This window comes from Vicia villosa, linkage group LG3 (genome assembly GCF_029867415.1).
Source record: "Vicia villosa cultivar HV-30 ecotype Madison, WI linkage group LG3, Vvil1.0, whole genome shotgun sequence".
NCBI classification, from domain to species: Eukaryota; Viridiplantae; Streptophyta; class Magnoliopsida; order Fabales; family Fabaceae; genus Vicia; species Vicia villosa.
Window position 1 is genome coordinate 61,247,940 of NC_081182.1, and position 18,977 is coordinate 61,266,916.

The 18,977-nt window shown below is 34.2% G+C and overlaps 1 protein-coding gene across 1 annotated transcript; it reads left to right on the forward strand.

The window, feature by feature from the left end:
- The first annotated feature begins 13,939 nt into the window (after positions 1 to 13,939).
- On the forward strand, positions 13,940 to 16,950 carry LOC131655909 (zinc finger protein CONSTANS-LIKE 9-like). The gene is made up of 6 exons (XM_058925703.1): positions 13,940 to 14,154; positions 14,665 to 15,295; positions 15,407 to 15,637; positions 15,845 to 16,155; positions 16,264 to 16,395; positions 16,484 to 16,950. Exons 2-5 carry the CDS (start codon positions 14,732 to 14,734, stop codon positions 16,391 to 16,393), a joined length of 1,236 nt encoding a protein of 411 aa, XP_058781686.1. The 5' UTR covers positions 13,940 to 14,154; positions 14,665 to 14,731; the 3' UTR covers positions 16,394 to 16,395; positions 16,484 to 16,950.
- The last annotated feature ends 2,027 nt before the right edge of the window (positions 16,951 to 18,977 follow it).

An 18,977-nucleotide genomic window follows, 5' to 3' on the forward strand; every position in this document is an offset into this window, starting at 1 on the left:
AATTTGGTATTGGAAGCATTGATTTGATCCAAGCTTTCATCAATGGCAAATAGAAGCACAACCTCCAGTTAATTTCTTACAAATCTATCAGTGTTCAAAGGAAAACACTATGATAGATGGTGCATGCAAATAAATGTCATATTCACATTTCAAGATGTTCTTGAAATTGTGAATGATGGTTTGCCTGCATTGGAAGCCAATGCAACTAAGGAAAATAAGATTGTTCATCGTGAGTTAAGCAATAAAGATGGGAAATGTTTATTTTTTATCCATAAATATATGGATCCAAACACATTTGAGAAGATTATTGAGGTATAAACGACTATGGGTGCGTGGGATATACTCAAGAAATTGTATTGAGGTGATGAAATATTGATGAAAGTGAATCTACAATCTTTGAGGAAGCAATATGAGAACACGCAGATGAATGATGGTGAGGTAGTTGATAATTTCTTATTAAGATTATTATTGTTAACCAATCAAATGAAGTCATGTGGTGAGAAGATAACTGAACTGTAAAAGGTTGAGAAAGTCTTGAGATCCTTAACTATCAAATTTGATCACATAGTTCATGGCAATCAAAGAATCCGAGGACTTGTCTGATACAAAGCTTTATACAAGCATCATTGGAGGCCCATGAATTAAGGTTAAGGTAGAGAAATTCTGAGAAGGTCACAAAATAAGCCTTAAGAGCCAAATTCTTTAAGAATTCGAAAGAAGATACCTCAAAGATTAACAAAAGGAAAGAAAAATGGAAGAAGAAGAAGAAGAAATGTAATGATGAAGGTGATGGAAATAATTCCAAGAATCAAGGAGAGACAAGTAAAAAACGACTCCTCCCACAACAAGAAATTCAAGAAGAAGGTGGATATGAAGGAAGCAGAATGCTATTGTCTCCAAGTTTTTTGTCATTATGTATGAGATTGCTACTTCAATAAAGATTTCATTGTTAGTAACAAAGAAAAAAGCACATTTTCCACATGCATACAATATTAATTATGATGAGGACATACTAATGGCCAATGTAAGAACAAGATTTGGTTATGCATCTGGCCTTATGTTTTGATGATAACACTACATAATATCTTAGAGAACAATTTAGTACTCTAACGATTTCTGTCTAGTGCGTAGCTTCTGCTAACAAGCTCTGACTCTAAAGAAAAGGCGTGTGGTATCATCAGTCTCTAAACTCACCACACTCTGACTCTGGAAGAAACCTACGTGTTTACAAATTTAGTCAAGTTCTAGAATGCTTCTATAACAACGATTATGATGAACCCTAGTAGAACTTCTGAACGAGACTCTGATGAAAGATCTTTTGGGGCCTCCTTCTAGCTCTGAGACTCTGTTGTCCCAGTTCTGAAGATTCTGAAGACAAAGTTTCTAAAGACCAAGTGTTGAAGTTCTGACAACGTTCTGGATGAACAAGTTCTGAAGACTTAGGCTCTAAAGATTTGAAGATCAAGTGCTAAAGTTATAAAGGCAAGGTTCTGGTTGAACAAGTTCTAAATAATCAGAAGACTTAGGTTCAAAAGTTTCAAAAGACCAAGTGCTAAAAGACTCTAAAGACAAGGTTCATTTTAAACAAGTTTAGAAGACCCTGAAGACTTAGGTTTTGATGACTCAGTGTTTTGGTCTTTCTAAACATGCTTCAACATCTAATATATGAAGCCTCTGAAGACTATTAGATAAAGATCAAATTTGGATTCACGTGAGAAAACAATAAGTGGAATCTACTCTTCCACTACCCAGATAGGGGGGCGCTAGGTCAGTACTACTGTACCACCATGTCTACCACTCCCTCACTGACTGTTGGAACAATATAGCTGGAATTAAGTATTCCAATTCTACTCTTTAACGAACTTCTTTCTTGAGCTATAATAGGAAGACTTGGAAGATTGAAGAAGATGGCAAAGTAGAACATATATCAATTCTACAAAAAATATGCTGAAACGCTGCTAAAATCACTTTGATCACTTCTTTGTATAGTTTTGTAAGCAAGTGAACTTTTGTTCGTTAACTTGCAGCAAGTAAGCTTTTATTCGTTACTTGTTTAACACTTTTGTGTTATTTAATTGTATTTCAAATTTGTGTAATTTTATTTCAAGAAGCAACTCTATAAACACAAACATTTGTATTCAATGAGTGAAGTTGAAAGTTCCTTGAGAGACTAGGGATTTAGTCATAATTCTCAAGAAGATATTGGCAATTAGTCTTTGTGGTTTTCAACAAGTGATAATTAGTCTTTGTTGTGGTGTCTGTAATCAATTTGGTTATAGTGGATTAAGTCCGTGCTGATAAGGCAAAATTACCTTGGTGGGTGGAGTGAAGTAACTTCGTTAACAGTGAACCAGGATAAAAATAATTGTGTTATTTATTTTTGTTCTTGTGTTCTTCCATTTTGATTTGGGAAGAAATTGATTTTAAACTTTGAAATCCAATTCAAACCCCCGTTCCTTTTGTTTCATGTACCTTCAGCCAATACATATTTGGCACAAGATAAAATCAATGTATGATGTCATGACACACACTGCAGTAATCACATGACAGACAACAAAGACTAGTTTATCAAGCTTGATAAATCAGTAAGAAAAACCATTTGATTTTCTAAAATAGAAAAATTATAAACTAGGGTATGTGGAACATTTTTTAAAGAAGAAGGATGGACAAGAAGCAATCGTAAATGATTTGCTATATGTTCCTCCAATAGCAAATAACCTGACAAGCTTAGTTCAACTGCTTGACAAGAAATATACCATGAATTTATAAGACAAGGGGACAAAGGTGTTTGATGAAATTTCCAATATAATTTTAAAGGCACGTATCTCAAACAACATAACTTTCAAAATTATGATCAACATGCTTCACCACCGATGTCTTGCATCAACAACTACTAAGGATCAAAATAGGATTTGGAATCTGAGATATGACCATATGAGTTTTAAAAGATTGAGTTTAATACATATGAAGAAATTGGTGTAGGATTAAAGCATGACTTGCATATGAAGTCAAAGCAGAAGTCGAATATTGTTCATTTAGATGTATGTGGGCCATTTTAAGTAGATTCATGGGAGGTAATTGTTGTTTTTTAACCTCCGTATATGAATTTACCAAGTATATGTGGATTTACTTGATGGAGAATAAAAATGAAGTATTCATATTTCAAGAAATTTAAGTTGTTAGCTGGAAAATAAGATGAATGTGACAATAAGAGATTGAGAACTTATGTATGAAGTTAATATACTTCACTTGAGGTTGCACAATTTTGTGAGAAATAAGGAATCGGGCATGTGATAATTGTTCGTTGCACACCTCAACACAATGGCATTACTAAAAGAAATAATATAATAATATTGGACATGGAATGAAGCATGTTCAATGACAACTACTAAATCATTAATAGGTAGAAACAACCTCAATTGTAGTACACATCATCAATAAATTCCCAACAAAGAGTTTAATGAACAAGATACCATATGAAGATTGGACGGGTCTAAACCCAAATGTTTCTCTCTTTAGAATTTTTGGATCACTTTGATTTAGGCATCTGTTTGAGTAATTAAGAAGGAACCTAGATGATAGGAGTCATGAATGATCCTAATAGGTTACCACTCAATAGGTTCATACAAACATTCTCACGTAATGAGAATAAGGTGGTAATAAGTAAAGATCTGTAGTTTGATTTAAGCAATGGGTGGAAGTGTTTGCAAATTTCAAATGATCTAATGTAGAATGATGAAAACTCAAGCAATGTTAGAAAAATATTGCAAGAAGATCATGTAGAGGAAATTGTTCAAGAGTAAGAGGTAATAAAATCAAATAGGGCTAAACTCAATTAATTAGGCTAACTGACAGTAAGATATTTTCTGACCAAGCAATATATGAAGATGGTGACATGATTGAATAAGCCATAATAGTTAAATTTAAGCCAAGTGGGCTCAATCAAGCCTCAAAGGATGAAAACTAATAAGAAGATATGAAGGAAAAACTCAAGGAAATTTAGAAGAATCGCTCTGAGAGTTGGTAAATAACTCAAGCATGAATTTCGTTAATGTGAAGTAGGTTTATAAGTTGAAGCTTAGACCAAATAGTGATATATAGAAGTACAAGGCAAGGCTAGTTGCAAACGAGTTCCTTCAAATGCATGGAATCGACTTTAATAAGTTATGAACCAATTGCTAAACTTGAAACCATAAGAATAATGGTGGCCATTGCACCATACAACGGGTGGAGGATGCATTAGCTTTTCTTAATGAAGCACTAGATAAAGAGGTTTAAGTCAAGCAACCACCAGGTTTTGAGATCAAAGGGCAAGAAAAGGTGTAAAGGTTGAGAAAAACACTATATTAATTAAAACAAACACCTAGAGCATCGAACAAGAGAATTGACAACATTCTCATCAAATTAGGAATCAACAAATGCACATCACATCATGGAGTGCATGTGAAAGGTTTAAGTCTCCAGGGCCAAATTATATGCCTGTATGTAGATGATTTATCAGTAACAGGATCAAATGAAGCTAAAGTGAAATGATTCACGACCACCATAATGAATGAATTTGACATGTCAAACCTGGGGAACTTGGCTTTTTTCTAAGGAATGGAATTTGTGAATACAAAATTTGGTGTTTTCTTGTACTAGAAGAAATATGTAGAAGTTATCTTGAAGAAATTCAAGATGAACAATTACAACCTTGGAATCACTCTAATGGAAATAGGTACAAATATGAAAAAGGATATAAATGATGAGCTTGATGATGCAACCTCGTATAATCAGATAATTAGCACATTAAGACACCTATGCAACACTAGATCGAATATTTCCCAAAGTGTTGGCTTGGTAAGAAAATTCATAGAGAAACCAAAATCATGCCATCTACTTGCATCCAAAAGACTCCTCAGATATATAAAAGGCACAATAGATCATGGCATACTCATGCCACATCAGAAAAACACTAGAAATTGGGCTAATGTGAAAATCAAGGTATTAGTTGACAACAAATTAACAATTAATTTCTAATATTTCAATGAGTCATGGAAGAAATAAGCATATAAAAATAAAGTATTATTTCCTAAGAGACCTAGTTAGCAAGGATTGATTGAAGATTAAATATTGCAAGACTAAACTACAAATTGGAGATATTATAAAGAAATCAAGATTTAATGGTTGCAAAGGATCGATGAGAATGAGAAGGCTAGCTGATTTAAATTAGGAGGAGTGTTGGCAATGTAATTCAGTTTTAGTGTCAAATTGGTTGTGTTGCAAGTAAATGACTTGCAACACAAGCAAACTGTCACAAATTGACAACTCAAAAACTTTTTAGTTAGTTGTTTTTCTGTTTATATATACTATAGTCAATTGTTGTAGTCTTGCTATATAATTAATGAGGCCTGCTATTTTTACACTGAAGTTCCAACACCGTAGCTTGACACCGTCTAAAATACAGCTTAAACATGCTTTTGTTGGGTAAGAAAAAATAAAAAATAATTATTAAACATCATAGGAAAAAACAAAACCGTATAAAATACGGTGTAAGTGTTACAAATTAGTGTAACAATATCATTTCTCATAATTAATTTCAAGTCTCTCTCTCCCTAACTAAACCTTGCATATCTCTAAATTTCATCACCATTTTCGTATGTTCACTAACTTGTGAATCAATTAATCCTAACATATATCACTGGTTGCGTGTGATTTGTCGGTGTTATATTTTTATCTCCTGACATTCTTTTCGAAGGCTCATTATTTGAGTGATAGAAGTGTCCCAACAAAGATATTTTTGTGTCATATGTGTATTGATAACAAGTAGGCTAATTGATTTAATAAACATACCTATAAGACGAACCACTTATTTATAGAGTGGTGACATATAAATAAGTGTAATTTCTATTTTACTGTAACTGAATCCAAGATAAGTGGTGACATATGCACATTATTTTATATGTGTTCGATATCGCTTGAAACTATGTGAACGTGTCATTGCTTTTAAATGCGCAATTAATATGTGGATTAGTTTTTATAAATGACCTTAAGAGTAGATTATTGTGTTGTGTAATGCTGTTACCTCGAGGTGAGTATTTCAATTCTCGTTACTTTGATCCTGGTTGGAAATTATGAGTATTAATTTCATCAAGTTATATTCCAAAATGACAAATGTGAGAATGACAATAAATGCTTCATAAATAGTCCCACATAGAAAGTGGAGCAAACTTTAAAAGCATTTATAAAGTACTTGGAACAATGTACATTCCAAAAGGAGCCAAAGAGGATAAAGTGTCACATAGTCATATGTGGTGGTCCCAAGCCTTATGCCACTTGTCTCTACCAAAAACACCCTCGCCGGTGTCGCCACCGACGACACCGGCTCCGAGACCGGGTCCGAGGGCGTGGGCGTAGAGGCGCTAGTGGCGGCTTATAGACGGCACTTGAGCACTTAGGCACGTCGCATCGGAAATATAATTTCCAGACAGCTTCCTTGCATTCGAGTTTTCTTCACCGATCTTGTGCAGACTCGAGTAAGGCTGAATTATCCTGGGTATTCAGGCCGTTCCAACTCTAAGACAATCGAGAGTGTGCTTGAAATACTTTTAAGGAAAGTGATTCCGTTCGCGATTCAGCCTAGATCCATTCGATCTCTCCGATATTTCTAACAATCTTAAAAGTATTTATTCTTCAATGGCTTCCGACGCTGCAGTTTCAACCATCAAAGTTATGAACCAGGATCTTGTCAAATTGGATCGCTTTGATGGAACAAATTACACCAGATGGCAAGACAAGATGACATTCCTTCTGACTGCCCTGAAGATTCAATATGTCTTAGATCCTGACTTAACGCCAATTCCAGAACCAACAGATGATGATTCTGACGAAGTCAAAAAGGAACGCAAGAAACGTAAGGAGGACGAATTATTGTGTCGTGGACATATCCTAAATACATTATCTGATCGTCTCTACGACCTCTATACGGACAATCACTCCGCGGTTGAGATATGGAACGCCCTCGAGTTTAAGTTCAAGGCCGAAGAAGAACGTACGAAAAAGTTTTTAATTTCTAAATACTTTGATTTTAAATTTATAGACAGCAAACCAATTCTTCCCCAAGTGCACGAATTGCAAGTCCTGGTGAACAAAATCAAAGCAGTGAAAATAGACATCCCAGAAACCTTTCAAGTTGGTGCAATCATTGCAAAATTGCCACTTTCGTGGAAAGGCTATAGAAAGAAACTGCCGCACAGTTTCGAGGATTTTTCCTTGGAGAAAATCCAGAAACATCTTCAAATCGAGGAGGAATCGAAGGCAAGGGAAAAATCAGAATCTGCAGGTCTTTCCAAAGCCAATGCTGTGAGCAACAAAGAAAGAAAGAAGCATGATGGCAACAAGCGTCATCTAGGACCAAAAAAGGAACACAACAAGTTCAAGAATTCTGGGGGTCAAAAGGGTCCAAAGACCGGATGCTTTGTTTGTGGAAAACCTGGTCACTATGCTCGAGATTGCAAGCACAACAAATCAAAGAATGAGATCAATGTTGTTCATTCAAATGATGACATAATCGCTACTGTGAGCGAAATTATGGCAATCAAGGGCAAAGTACAAGGTTGGTGGTACGATACATGTGCCACGATGCATGTCTCCTATGACAGGGCTGCATTCAAAACCTATTCTGAGACAAATGATGGGCAAGAGGTACAAATGGGAAATGAAGTACGATCTAAGGTTGTTGGAACTGGATCGGTTGAACTCAACTTTACTTCCGGAAAGAAAATTACTCTTGTCAATGTGCTTCATGTCCCCGACATGAATAGGAATCTTGTTAGTGGGGATTTATTGGGAAAACCTGGTATTAAATCTGTTTATGAATCGGGCAAACTTATATTGACCCGTAATGGTGTATTTGTTGGAAAAGGATATTCCGCTGAGGGAATGATCAAACTATGTATTACCAACAATATGATTAATGAAATTTCTAATTCTGCTTACATGCTTGATTATGTTTCTTTATGGCATAATAGATTAGCACATACTGGTATTAGTTCAATGAAGAGACTAATTAAATCTGGAATGATATCATGTAACATCAATGATTTCAACAAATGTGAATTATGCGTTAAATCAAAGATGATTAAAAAACCTTTCAAAAGTGTTGAAAGAAAAACAAATCTACTTGATCTTATACATTCAGATTTGTGCGAATTTAATGGCATGTTAACCCGTGGGGGAAACAGATATTTCATCACATTCATTGATGATGCTTCTAGATACACATATGTATATCTCTTAAAGCATAAAGATGAAGCTTTTAATGCCTTTAAGATTTATAAAGCAGAAGTAGAAAATCAATTAAGTAGAAGTATAAAAGTCCTTAGGAGTGACAGGGGCGGTGAATACTTCTCTACTGAATTTGATGCATTTTGTGAAGAACATGGCATAATACATGAATGTTTGGCGCCTAGAACACCGCAACAAAACGGCATAGCCGAAAGAAAGAATCGAACATATCAAGAGATGATGAATGCCATGTTAATGCATTCAGAATTACCTTTCAATTTGTGGGGCGAAGCTTTACTATCCGCTTGTTACATAATAAATAGAATCCCTTTGAAGAAAACTGGTATTTCTCCATATGAGGTATGGAAAAACATGGCACCAAATATTGGTTATTTCAAAGTGTGGGGGTGTGTCGCTTACTACAAAAATATGGATCCTAAGAGAACCAAGTTGGGTCCTCGAGGGATAAGATGTGCTTTTGTTGGATATGCACAAAATAGTAAAGCATATAGAATTTTAAATTTAGAGTCTAATATCATTGTTGAATCCCGGGATGTAGAATTCTTTGAAAATCTTATCACTAAGGATAAAGAATCGGAGTCGGCCACAAATAAAGAATCTTGTGAAGAAGATTCTTCTCGGATTGTAGAAATACAACCTGAAGGCACTCCTCGGATCATTGAATCACAACCCGAACCTAGGATAAGCAAAAGAGTCCGAAAAACAAAGAACTTAGGACCAGACGAAATTGATTGAGAATCAATTTCGTTTTATCTGGTCGAAGGAAATAGTACAAAATTCGTTCAAAGTATTCCGGTCATACTTCAAGTAGGGGATGATCCTAAAACTTATAAGGAAGCAATAACTTCCAGGGACTCCTCCTTTTGGAAGGATGCTATCAAAGATGAAATGGATTCAATTATGTCCAACCACACTTGGGAACTTGTCGACTTACAAAAGGGATCAAAGCCCATTGGGTGCAAGTGGGTGTTTAAAAGAAAATATCATAGTGATGGTACTTTAAACACTTATAAAGCAAGATTAGTGGCAAAGGGATTCAGACAAAAGGAAGGTATAGATTATTTTGACACCTATGCACCAGTAGCAAGGACAACCACAATTCGATTGTTGTTTGCCTTAGCCTCTTTGAATGATCTTATAGTTCATCAAATGGATGTTAAAACAGCGTTCCTAAACGGAGATCTTGATGAGGAAATCTATATGGAACAACCAGAAGGCTACGTACTTCCTGGAAATGAACTAAAGGTGTGCAAACTTGTCAAATCTTTATATGGATTAAAACAAGCACCAAAACAATGGCATAAAAAATTTGATTCTACAATATTGTCTAATGGATTTATTCCTAATTCTTGCGACAAGTGCTTATATACAAAAGTGCACAACAACACGGTAATATTTTTGTGTCTCTATGTTGATGACATGCTAATAATTAGCAACAAAATGAATGACATTTTAGAAACAAAGAAGTTTCTAACTTCCACTTTCAAGATGAAAGATCTTGGACTTGTTGACATAATTTTAGGAATAAAAGTCAAGCGAAATAGTGGGGGTTATGAACTTAATCAAACACATTATATTGAGAAAATGCTTGATAAGTTCAAACACTTAAAATTCAAGGAAGTAACCACTCCATTTGATCATGTAGTCAAGATTGAAAAGAATGATGGAAGAGCAATGGCTCAACTAGAATATGCAAGTGCAATCGGATGTCTTATGTACTTAATGCAATGTACCAGACCTGACATATCTTTTGCAGTTAGTAAAATGAGTAGATTTACTAGCAACCCGAGTAATGAACATTGGAAGGCAATCACGAGAATTTTTGGCTATTTACTGAAAACCAAAAATCATGGCCTTCATTATGGTAAGTTTCCTGCCATATTAGAAGGATATACCGATGCGAGTTGGATATCAAATGTTGGAGATCATAAATCTACAACTGGTTGGATATTTACACTAGCTGGAGGAGCAATTTCTTGGAGGAGCAAGAAACAAACATGCATTACTCTTTCGACCATGGAATCAGAGTTTGTGGCTCTCGCTTCCGCTGGTCAAGAAGCAGAATGGTTAAGGGATCTCCTTTTGGAAGTTCCATTGGCTAAGGATAATGTTTCAAAGGTTATGATACACTGCGATATCCAAGCCACTCTAGCAAGAGCATTCAGCAAAGTGTATAATGGAAAGTCTAGGCATATAGGACTTAGACATTCGTTCGTGAGAAAATTGATTAAGGATGGAATCATTTCACTCACGTATATACGAACAAGCTATAATTTGGCTGATCCGTTTACTAAGCCACTGGCCAGAGACTTAGTAAAAACAACCTCGAGAGGCATGGGGTTGAAACTCCTTGAGTAAGAGTTCCGACAACGGCAGCAACCCAATCTTATGTTAATAGAACATTAACTTCAAGATTTTCAATGGGTAACAACAAGTCGTTGATTTGGATAATTGTCGAACATTTCGTGATAATGTTGACTTTAAAACGAGGGTTGAGTTTTACTTTAAAGACTCTTAATGAAGTTCAATACCAAGGGTACGTGTCTTGTGGAAAAGGACACAATATGAACTTCACCTATGTGAATTTCGAGATGGTGCCGTCTCAAAGTGAGAGTTGGAGTTTCTCTCATGAAAAATTCATGAAACAGGATAGCACATGGCCATAAATAAGTGCTAAGCGAGTTATGTAGAGGAAGAACCTTTAAAGAGTGTGTGTAAGGCGACACTGGTCTATTCATATGGATTCATGGTTTAAAAGCTTTGCTACCTAATATTCCGATTAAACTTTGTGTTGTCCTCACTAAGGTTAAGTTTTAAATCGAAAGATACCTAACTGTATTAACACTCTTTATATTAAATTTCTGGAATTATTAGATTTGTCATTATTAGAACAAGTGGGGGATTGTTGGAAATTATGAGCATTAATTTCATCAAGTTATGTTCCAAAATGACAAATGTGAGAATGGCAATAAATGCTTCATAAATAGTCCCACATAGAAAGTGGAGCAAACTTTAAAAGCATTTATAAAGTACTTGGAACAATGTACATTCCAAAAGGAGCCAAAGAGGATAAAGTGCCACATAGTCATATGTGGTGGTCCCAAGCCTTATGCCACTTGTCTCTACCAAAAACACCCTCGCCGGTGTCGCCACTGGCGACACCGGCTCCGGGACCGGGTCCGAGGGCGTGGGCGTAGAGGCGCTAGTGGCGGCTTGTAGACGGCACTTGAGCACTTAGGCGGTGGCGCTCCGGCCGCCTCCGGCGGACGGCCCGGCCTTCGGCCGGCATACTGCGAATTTGTTTTGATTATTGCCTAAAGTTTGATTTTTGAATTTGAATTCGAAATACATAACATTTCATGAAGTGGTGCATTGTATTTTCATGAACCATTGCAAATATATATTAAATGATATTGTTTCATGAAGAGTTGCAACTTATGAAACAGACATTTGCATGGGCTATAAATACAAGTTTGTTATTTCGGAATCAACACACACAATCATTATCCTCTGATATAATTTCCAGACAGCTTCCTTGCATTCGAGTTTTCTTTACCGGTCTTGTGCAGACTCGAGTAAGGCTGAATTATCCTGGGTATTCAAGCCGTTCCAACTCTAAGACAATCGAGAGTGTGCTTGAAATACTTTTAAAGAAAGTGATTTCGTTCGCGATTCAGCCTGGATCCATTCGATCTCTCCGATATTTCTAACAATCCTTGCTATTAGACATGTTACGTTCTTTGAGATGTGGACTTCGATGCACAATCTATAATATATTTGGATTGAATTACTTAGACATCTGACATAATACATTAAAAGTCTTTTTAACAATGGTAGTCTAAAGATGTGTTTCATTGATGTTAAGTATAAAAAATGAGGCAAATGAAGGTGGTTGTAAAAATTTCTACTTAAATCTTAAATAAATGAATGAGTTTAAACTTGATATGGAGATTTGATTCATAATCTCATATTTTATATTGAATATCATTATATAAATATAATAATATAAATATAATGATTCATATATTTAATATGTTTATTCTAAAAACATTTCAGGGTTTTCCATTATCCAATTAATAACATACTCAATGATATTGTCAAATGGTATTGATCTCTAGTCTTTATCATCAACAAAATTAAATTAAAAGCATTTCTTAATTTCATAAATGCATTTAACAAAATTATATTGTTGTGTTATTTATTACTAACTCGTCTCATTTCAATTGTACTCACTATAATGGACAGATTTATAAACACAATTTTCTTTTTGAAATAGTTAAAATCTCATACATAATACATTAGAAACAAAAATATGCATAAAAATAGCCAAAAATACTTATATTAGTAACAAAAATATGTAAAAGTAATTGGTAAACAAGGGAGGTTAGAGAATACGACTTAAGGGAGGTTATGAGAGTTGAGTTGTCTAATCTTATATATTTGTTTGGTCTGTTGAGTTGTCTAATCTTTATTGACCATGTTTTCTATTCAATAATTTTTTATTCCAAATAAATACATATTCACTTTTTAAAAAAGTGACTAAGATCACATAAACAATAGACATTAGGTAAGTAATTACTGTAATTACATCAATCAAAGTAGGCAGTCTTTGTGATAGAGATGTAGTTTAGCTATTCAGTTATGCAAATTAAGTAATAATTTTCCAATTAAGCAAGTAATTAATTACTGAAGGGGTACGAAACCAAGTTCCCAAAAATCCATGAATGACTTGCCACTACCAAACTCTAATAAAAATCCCATCTTAAAGAGAAAAAGAACCAAAAAAAAAGTCACAAAACATTTGTCCACCTCACCAAGCATGTGATGCACTTTTCAACAAAGTTCAACCTTCCAATGACTATTTAAGTATTTATTTAATATTTTTATATTAATATTAAAATTAATATATAATAAAATTTATTCAAAAATAAAAGATAAATAGATACCATCACTCCTTTTTAAATGATAAAATTAATCCTTTTAAAAATTATGTTCTCTGACTTAAAAGAGACATTGTTGTTATATATGAACCTTTAAACCTTCTGTAAAAGATCAATTATTTTTATTGTTAAAAAATAGAAAATAACAAATAATAAAAATATAAAATTATGTTGATTGTCAGAACACATTTTTTCATATTTACTATTTTAGTTGAAATAATTTTAAAGCCAGGGAATCCTACAATAAAATCGAATTGTTAGTTTCTCTTTTATATATAACTATATAAATATTTACATATAATATTTATTCATTTATCTAATAAAAAATTGAAATATAGATATTTATTTATAACATAAAATAAAACAAAAAATAAAGAAAAAATAAAAAGAGCAAGAATAAGTGAATAGCTATGTCCATGTGCATTGTGCAATGACAGTGGAAAGAAGACAAATTGAAAAAGTGCATGAAATAAAAAAGAAAAAATAGCAGCTGTTAAATTTATATTATTAATTAAAGAGGGAGGAAGCAAAAGGAAAGTCATAACCTTTTCTTTTGAGTAGGAAAAGGACATGACCCCACATCCATTATATATTTTTTACTCTTTTTGTTTGCACTTTTGATCAACTTTTGATTATGTCACCCTTAATTTAACCATACACACACATCAAACACCATTTCCATTATTATTCCTCTCATCTCATCTCATCTTTCTAAATAATATCTAACCTACAAATAATATCTTTCCCTTCCTACTACTCTTATCTATCTTCTTCACCTTCTCTCAACTCTCTTTTCTAAAAGAGAGAGAAACACAACAACAACAACAAAAGTCTTCCTAAATATCTTGCAAAAAGTTCACTTGTTTTTCTTCTTTAACACTTCTGCCTTTGCTTACAGATCTTGTCCTTGTGTTTTCCTTTCCTTAAGGTAACTAACTAACTTTCCCTCTTTACTTTTCATGTTTCACAAATATTAAGGTTTTGTTTCAATTCTTGTGTTTCTTTTAGGCATGAAATTTCTTTTTGTGTGATTAAGACCATGAAAATTTGGGAATTTTAAGAGATTGGTATTTTTATTTTTTTTGCTATATATTTCTTGAATTAATTAGATGGTTTATTCTTAATTGTCTTGTTTATTTCCCCCCTTTGTTCATGTTTTTGTGTTTGTGATGTTTATGATTTTTTTAGTTATTGAATATTGATCTGCTACTTTGAATTTCTTCTATTAAGTTTTTTTTCTTTCAATTTGTTTCTTGTTGGTTTGATGATTATGATAATGAATTTTTCATGTTACATGATGACATAGAAGCATATATACATGTTTAGTTGCTTTGAACTTTTTCTTAATTTTTTTGATGTTTGCTGCAATTTTCAATAATCCTTGTTGTATGAAATTATGAATTACTTTCTAACAATTTTTTTTTTTTTTTTTTTGCAGCTTTTGATTTCACAGTATTGAAATTTGCTATTTGTATCACAATTATTGGATTAAAGTTTGTTTAAAGATGGGATACATATGTGATTTTTGTGGAGACCAGAGGTCGATGGTGTACTGCCGATCTGATGCAGCGTGTTTATGTTTGTCGTGCGATCGAAATGTTCATTCAGCGAATACGCTTGCTCGAAGACATTCGAGGACACTTTTATGTGAGAGATGCAGTTCACAGCCTGCTTTGGTTAGGTGTTCGGAAGAGAAGATTTCACTTTGTCAGAATTGTGATTGGTTAGGCCATGGTAACTCTACGTCTTCCAATCATAAGAGACAAACAATCAATTGTTACTCAGGCTGTCCTTCGTCGGCGGAACTGTCTTCGATATGGTCTTTTGTGTTGGATATTCCTTCTCTAAGTGAAACTACTTGTGAGCAAGAACTTGGTTTCATGAGTATTAATGAGAATAGAAGTGCTTGGGTGGATCCAAAAAACCAGAATGCGTCTGATTCGGATAAAATTACTGATCAGCCTGATTTGGAAAAGTCTTTCGTCGGTACGTCTTCAATGCCCGAATCAAGCAAAGAACCACAGATGATGGACCGCCCTGATGGATCTACCAATGAACGCGCGCCAAAGGTATATCTGAATGTTTACTTAAATTAGTTACAGAATTTGAGGTTTATAATTGAAACTCTTATTATTTCGTCAAATTATATTACATAGCTAACTCTTATTGTTGATCTCCAGTTATACTGTCCTGCTACAAAATACCCTGAAATTAGTGAAGATGATGATGATTTGTACGGCGATTTCGATATGGATGAAATGGATATAAATATGGAGAACTATGATGAACTTTTTGGTATGGCCCTCACTCATTCTGAAGAACTTTTTGAAAATGGTGGATTTAACAGCTTATTCAGAGGAAAGGCCATGTCTGCTGGAGATTCCAATTGTCAAGATGCTATAGCGGCCGAGGTACTATATTCTTGTCATCATTTGTCTATGATACTCTTGGTTTTTCTAACATTTGATTGCGTTGGTTTATTTGAACTTATCTACTGACTTAAGCACTTATGAGACTGTTTTAGAGAGCTTAAGGAAACAAATTATGACATGTCTATAAATTGCTTTCGGTTAATTTTAAGTTGATTACTTATTTCTATATCTAACTTTTATGTTCAGGGTTCATCGATTGGACATGTAAATGCAGCGCAACCAGCATGCAGCAATGCAGCATCTGCAGATTCCATATTGAGTACTAAAACTGAGCCGAATTTTTGTGTTACGACAAAGCCGTCCCAATCAAGTCTTTCTTTTTCTGGTATTAATGAAGACGGTTGTGCTGGAGATTATCAAGATTGTGGAGCTTCTTCCATGTTTCTCATGGGAGAACCTCCTTGGTTAAACACGTGTCCGGAGAATGAGCTGCAGCTACAATCTGCCAACCGCTGTAGTGCTGTTATGCGATACAAGGAAAAGAAAAAGACACGCAAGTAAGTAATTTTGTAACAATGAGTGAGTTAGGTCTATGGATTAGTCTTGTTTCGAAACTTCAAATAGCGTTTATATTCGATTTAACGTTGATTGTTATTATGTTCCAGGTTTGACAAAAGAGTGAGGTATGCATCTCGCAAGGAAAGGGCTGATGTCCGAAGACGCGTGAAGGGCCGGTTTGTCAAAGCCGGCGAGGCCTATGATTATGATCCTTTAAGCCAAACCAGAAGCTACTGAATGTACGATTTTTAACCATCTCTTGAAAAAAAAGATCAAACTCGATGCATTCCTTTTCCATGCACTGACAAATGTCTTATTTTATTACAGGGATCTAGCATTCTTCAAAGACGAAAGACGGTCTAAGAAGAAGACTATGTTCAACAGTATAAACTCAGAAGCTGATTCTCCGTCCTTCACTGCCAAGCATATCGATACTGTTAAGCTTGGCGATTTTTGCTTCTCAATTCTTGACTAAGAATTCAGAAGTGCTATAGGTTCTACATGCACCATGTTTGCCATGTCCTGTGTTATAGTGGCGTCTCGAAGTGCCTGAGAAGGCACGATGATGAGTTTATTAATTTGACAGTTCCAGATAAACTGCAAAAGGTTGTATATTGTATAGCACACAATGTACATGTATGCAGCTAGATGTATAAATTTGCAATGGATCTGACACACAGACAAAGTGTAAAGGATATTGAATGGGATGATGGTGTAGTATTATGTATAGAATAGGATATCATGTATGCTGCTCTATATTGGAATTGTACCAATACAAGTTTTGTTTGTCACTGGATTTTATTTTGGTTTTCTTGATACTCTTTTTTATCAGGAGAAATCAAGTAGTAGGTTCTCTATAATTTAGGACACAGCCCTTCTCTTTTGAGAGATTTTATACCGACACCCCCCGGTTACATCTGACACCTCCACACGAGGGCTGCAATTAGGCAATTACATTTATGCCTTTAATAAAAAAAATCAATTTTTTTAAAAGCTTAGGTAAATAGTAAATTTTTGATGTAGATATCGGAATTTATTTTTGGAAATTTTACCGTTTGGATGAAGAAATATCAGATATATTGTTCTGTTATTGGATATTTTGCGAAAGTATTAAGAAATATATGACATTTTGTAAATTGTCGGTAAAAATTAATGGGATTCTAAAAAATTGTCGAAAAAATACAAGATTTTTTAAAAAGCCGATGCAGAAGAATCGAATTTCTAAAAAACCCAATTGAGTTATACCGAATATTTGGAAAAATCCAATAAACTATAAAACCTACTGGATTTTTTGAAAAATTCGATACACCAAAATTTCCGAAAATGTTGAAAAATTTGGTAGGCAAAAGTTAAATTATTGGATTTTTTAACAAATTATATCAGATAAAACATATACACATAATGCAAAAGTGCTACAATATTATAACAAAACAAATTATGTCGACTTCCTAGATTCTTCTTTCCAATGCCTAATATGTCTCACAAATGCTAATTCTCATGCTCTTGCAACTTCACTACAATTTTGTCTCCATTGTCTGTGACGAGAGACAAAGGAGAATTGGGTTTCAACTTCACCTAAATTCAATGATTGTTGTCAACAAAATCAAGTGCAATAACTTTTTGTCTACTTGAAACTATGCACAGAGCTATCATTAATGAAAAGAATGCGATGTCAAGCTTCTTGGACAACGAGACCAATATAACAATGTATCTAAAAGTAATGGGTAACCCATATTAAGAATTGTAACCCCCTTATCACAACCATATAAACCCAATTAAGCTACCCGTAACACACTCCTAATTTCGATATCGTGTCATAGAACGAATTGGAATACAATTGATAATGTTGATAAACTTTAGTATGTGTAACTGCGTCCGAACCAAAGGCCAAAACTCTTCGCTCCTTCCAAGTAAATCTACAATAGCCCGAAAACCACAATTTCCATCGTTACCCACATCAACAACGTCATTAATGTACTGATGTAAGAAAATAGAAAGTTGAGACAAATATTTTAGTTATGAAAACATGCTACACGGTTGACTTTCAATTGGTTTTGTACATGACATCTTCGTACCCTAACTTCCTTGCGAGGCCTCAACATACTCCCACTGTGAAGGATTGCTGGTAAAAATTCATGGGATTCTAAAAAATTGTTGAAGAAATACAAGATTTTTTAAAATGCTGGTACAGAAGAATCGAATTTTTAAAAAACCCGATTGAGTTATACCGAATATTTGGAAAAATCCAGTAACCTTTAAAATCTACTGGATTTTTTGAAAAATCCGATTCACCAAAATTTCCGAAAATGTTGAAAAAATTAAGTAGACAATAGTGAATTATTGTTTTTTTTTGCATTTTTAACAAATTATATCAGATAAAACATATACGCATAATGCAAAAGTGTTACAATATTATTACAAAACAAATTATTTCGACTTCCTAGATTCTTCTTTCTAGTGCCTAATATGTCTCGCATATGCTAATTCTCATGCTCTTGCAACTTCACTACAATTTTGTATCCATCGGTCTTTGACGAGAGACAAAGGAGATTGAGTTTCAACTTCACCTGAATCCCATGATTGTTTGTTGTCAACAAAACTAACTGCAATGATTTTTTGTCTACTTGGAACTATATGCATGGAGCTATCATTAATGGAAAGAGTGTGATGTTAAGGTTCTTGGACAACGAGACCAATATAACAATGTATCTAAAAGCAATGGGTAACCCATATCAGGAATCGTAATCCACTTATCACAACCCTATACACCTAAGCAAGCTACCCGTAACACACTCCTAATTTTGGTATAGTGTCATATAAT

Coding starts and splice junctions, on each gene's coding strand:
- LOC131655909 (XM_058925703.1), top strand. CDS start 14,732: ATGGGATACATATGTGATTTTTGTGGAGACCAGAGGTCGATGGTGTAC. Junction 15,296..15,406: donor CCAATGAACGCGCGCCAAAG/GTATATCTGAAT, acceptor GTTGATCTCCAG/TTATACTGTCCTGCTACAAA. Junction 15,638..15,844: donor AAGATGCTATAGCGGCCGAG/GTACTATATTCT, acceptor TTTTATGTTCAG/GGTTCATCGATTGGACATGT.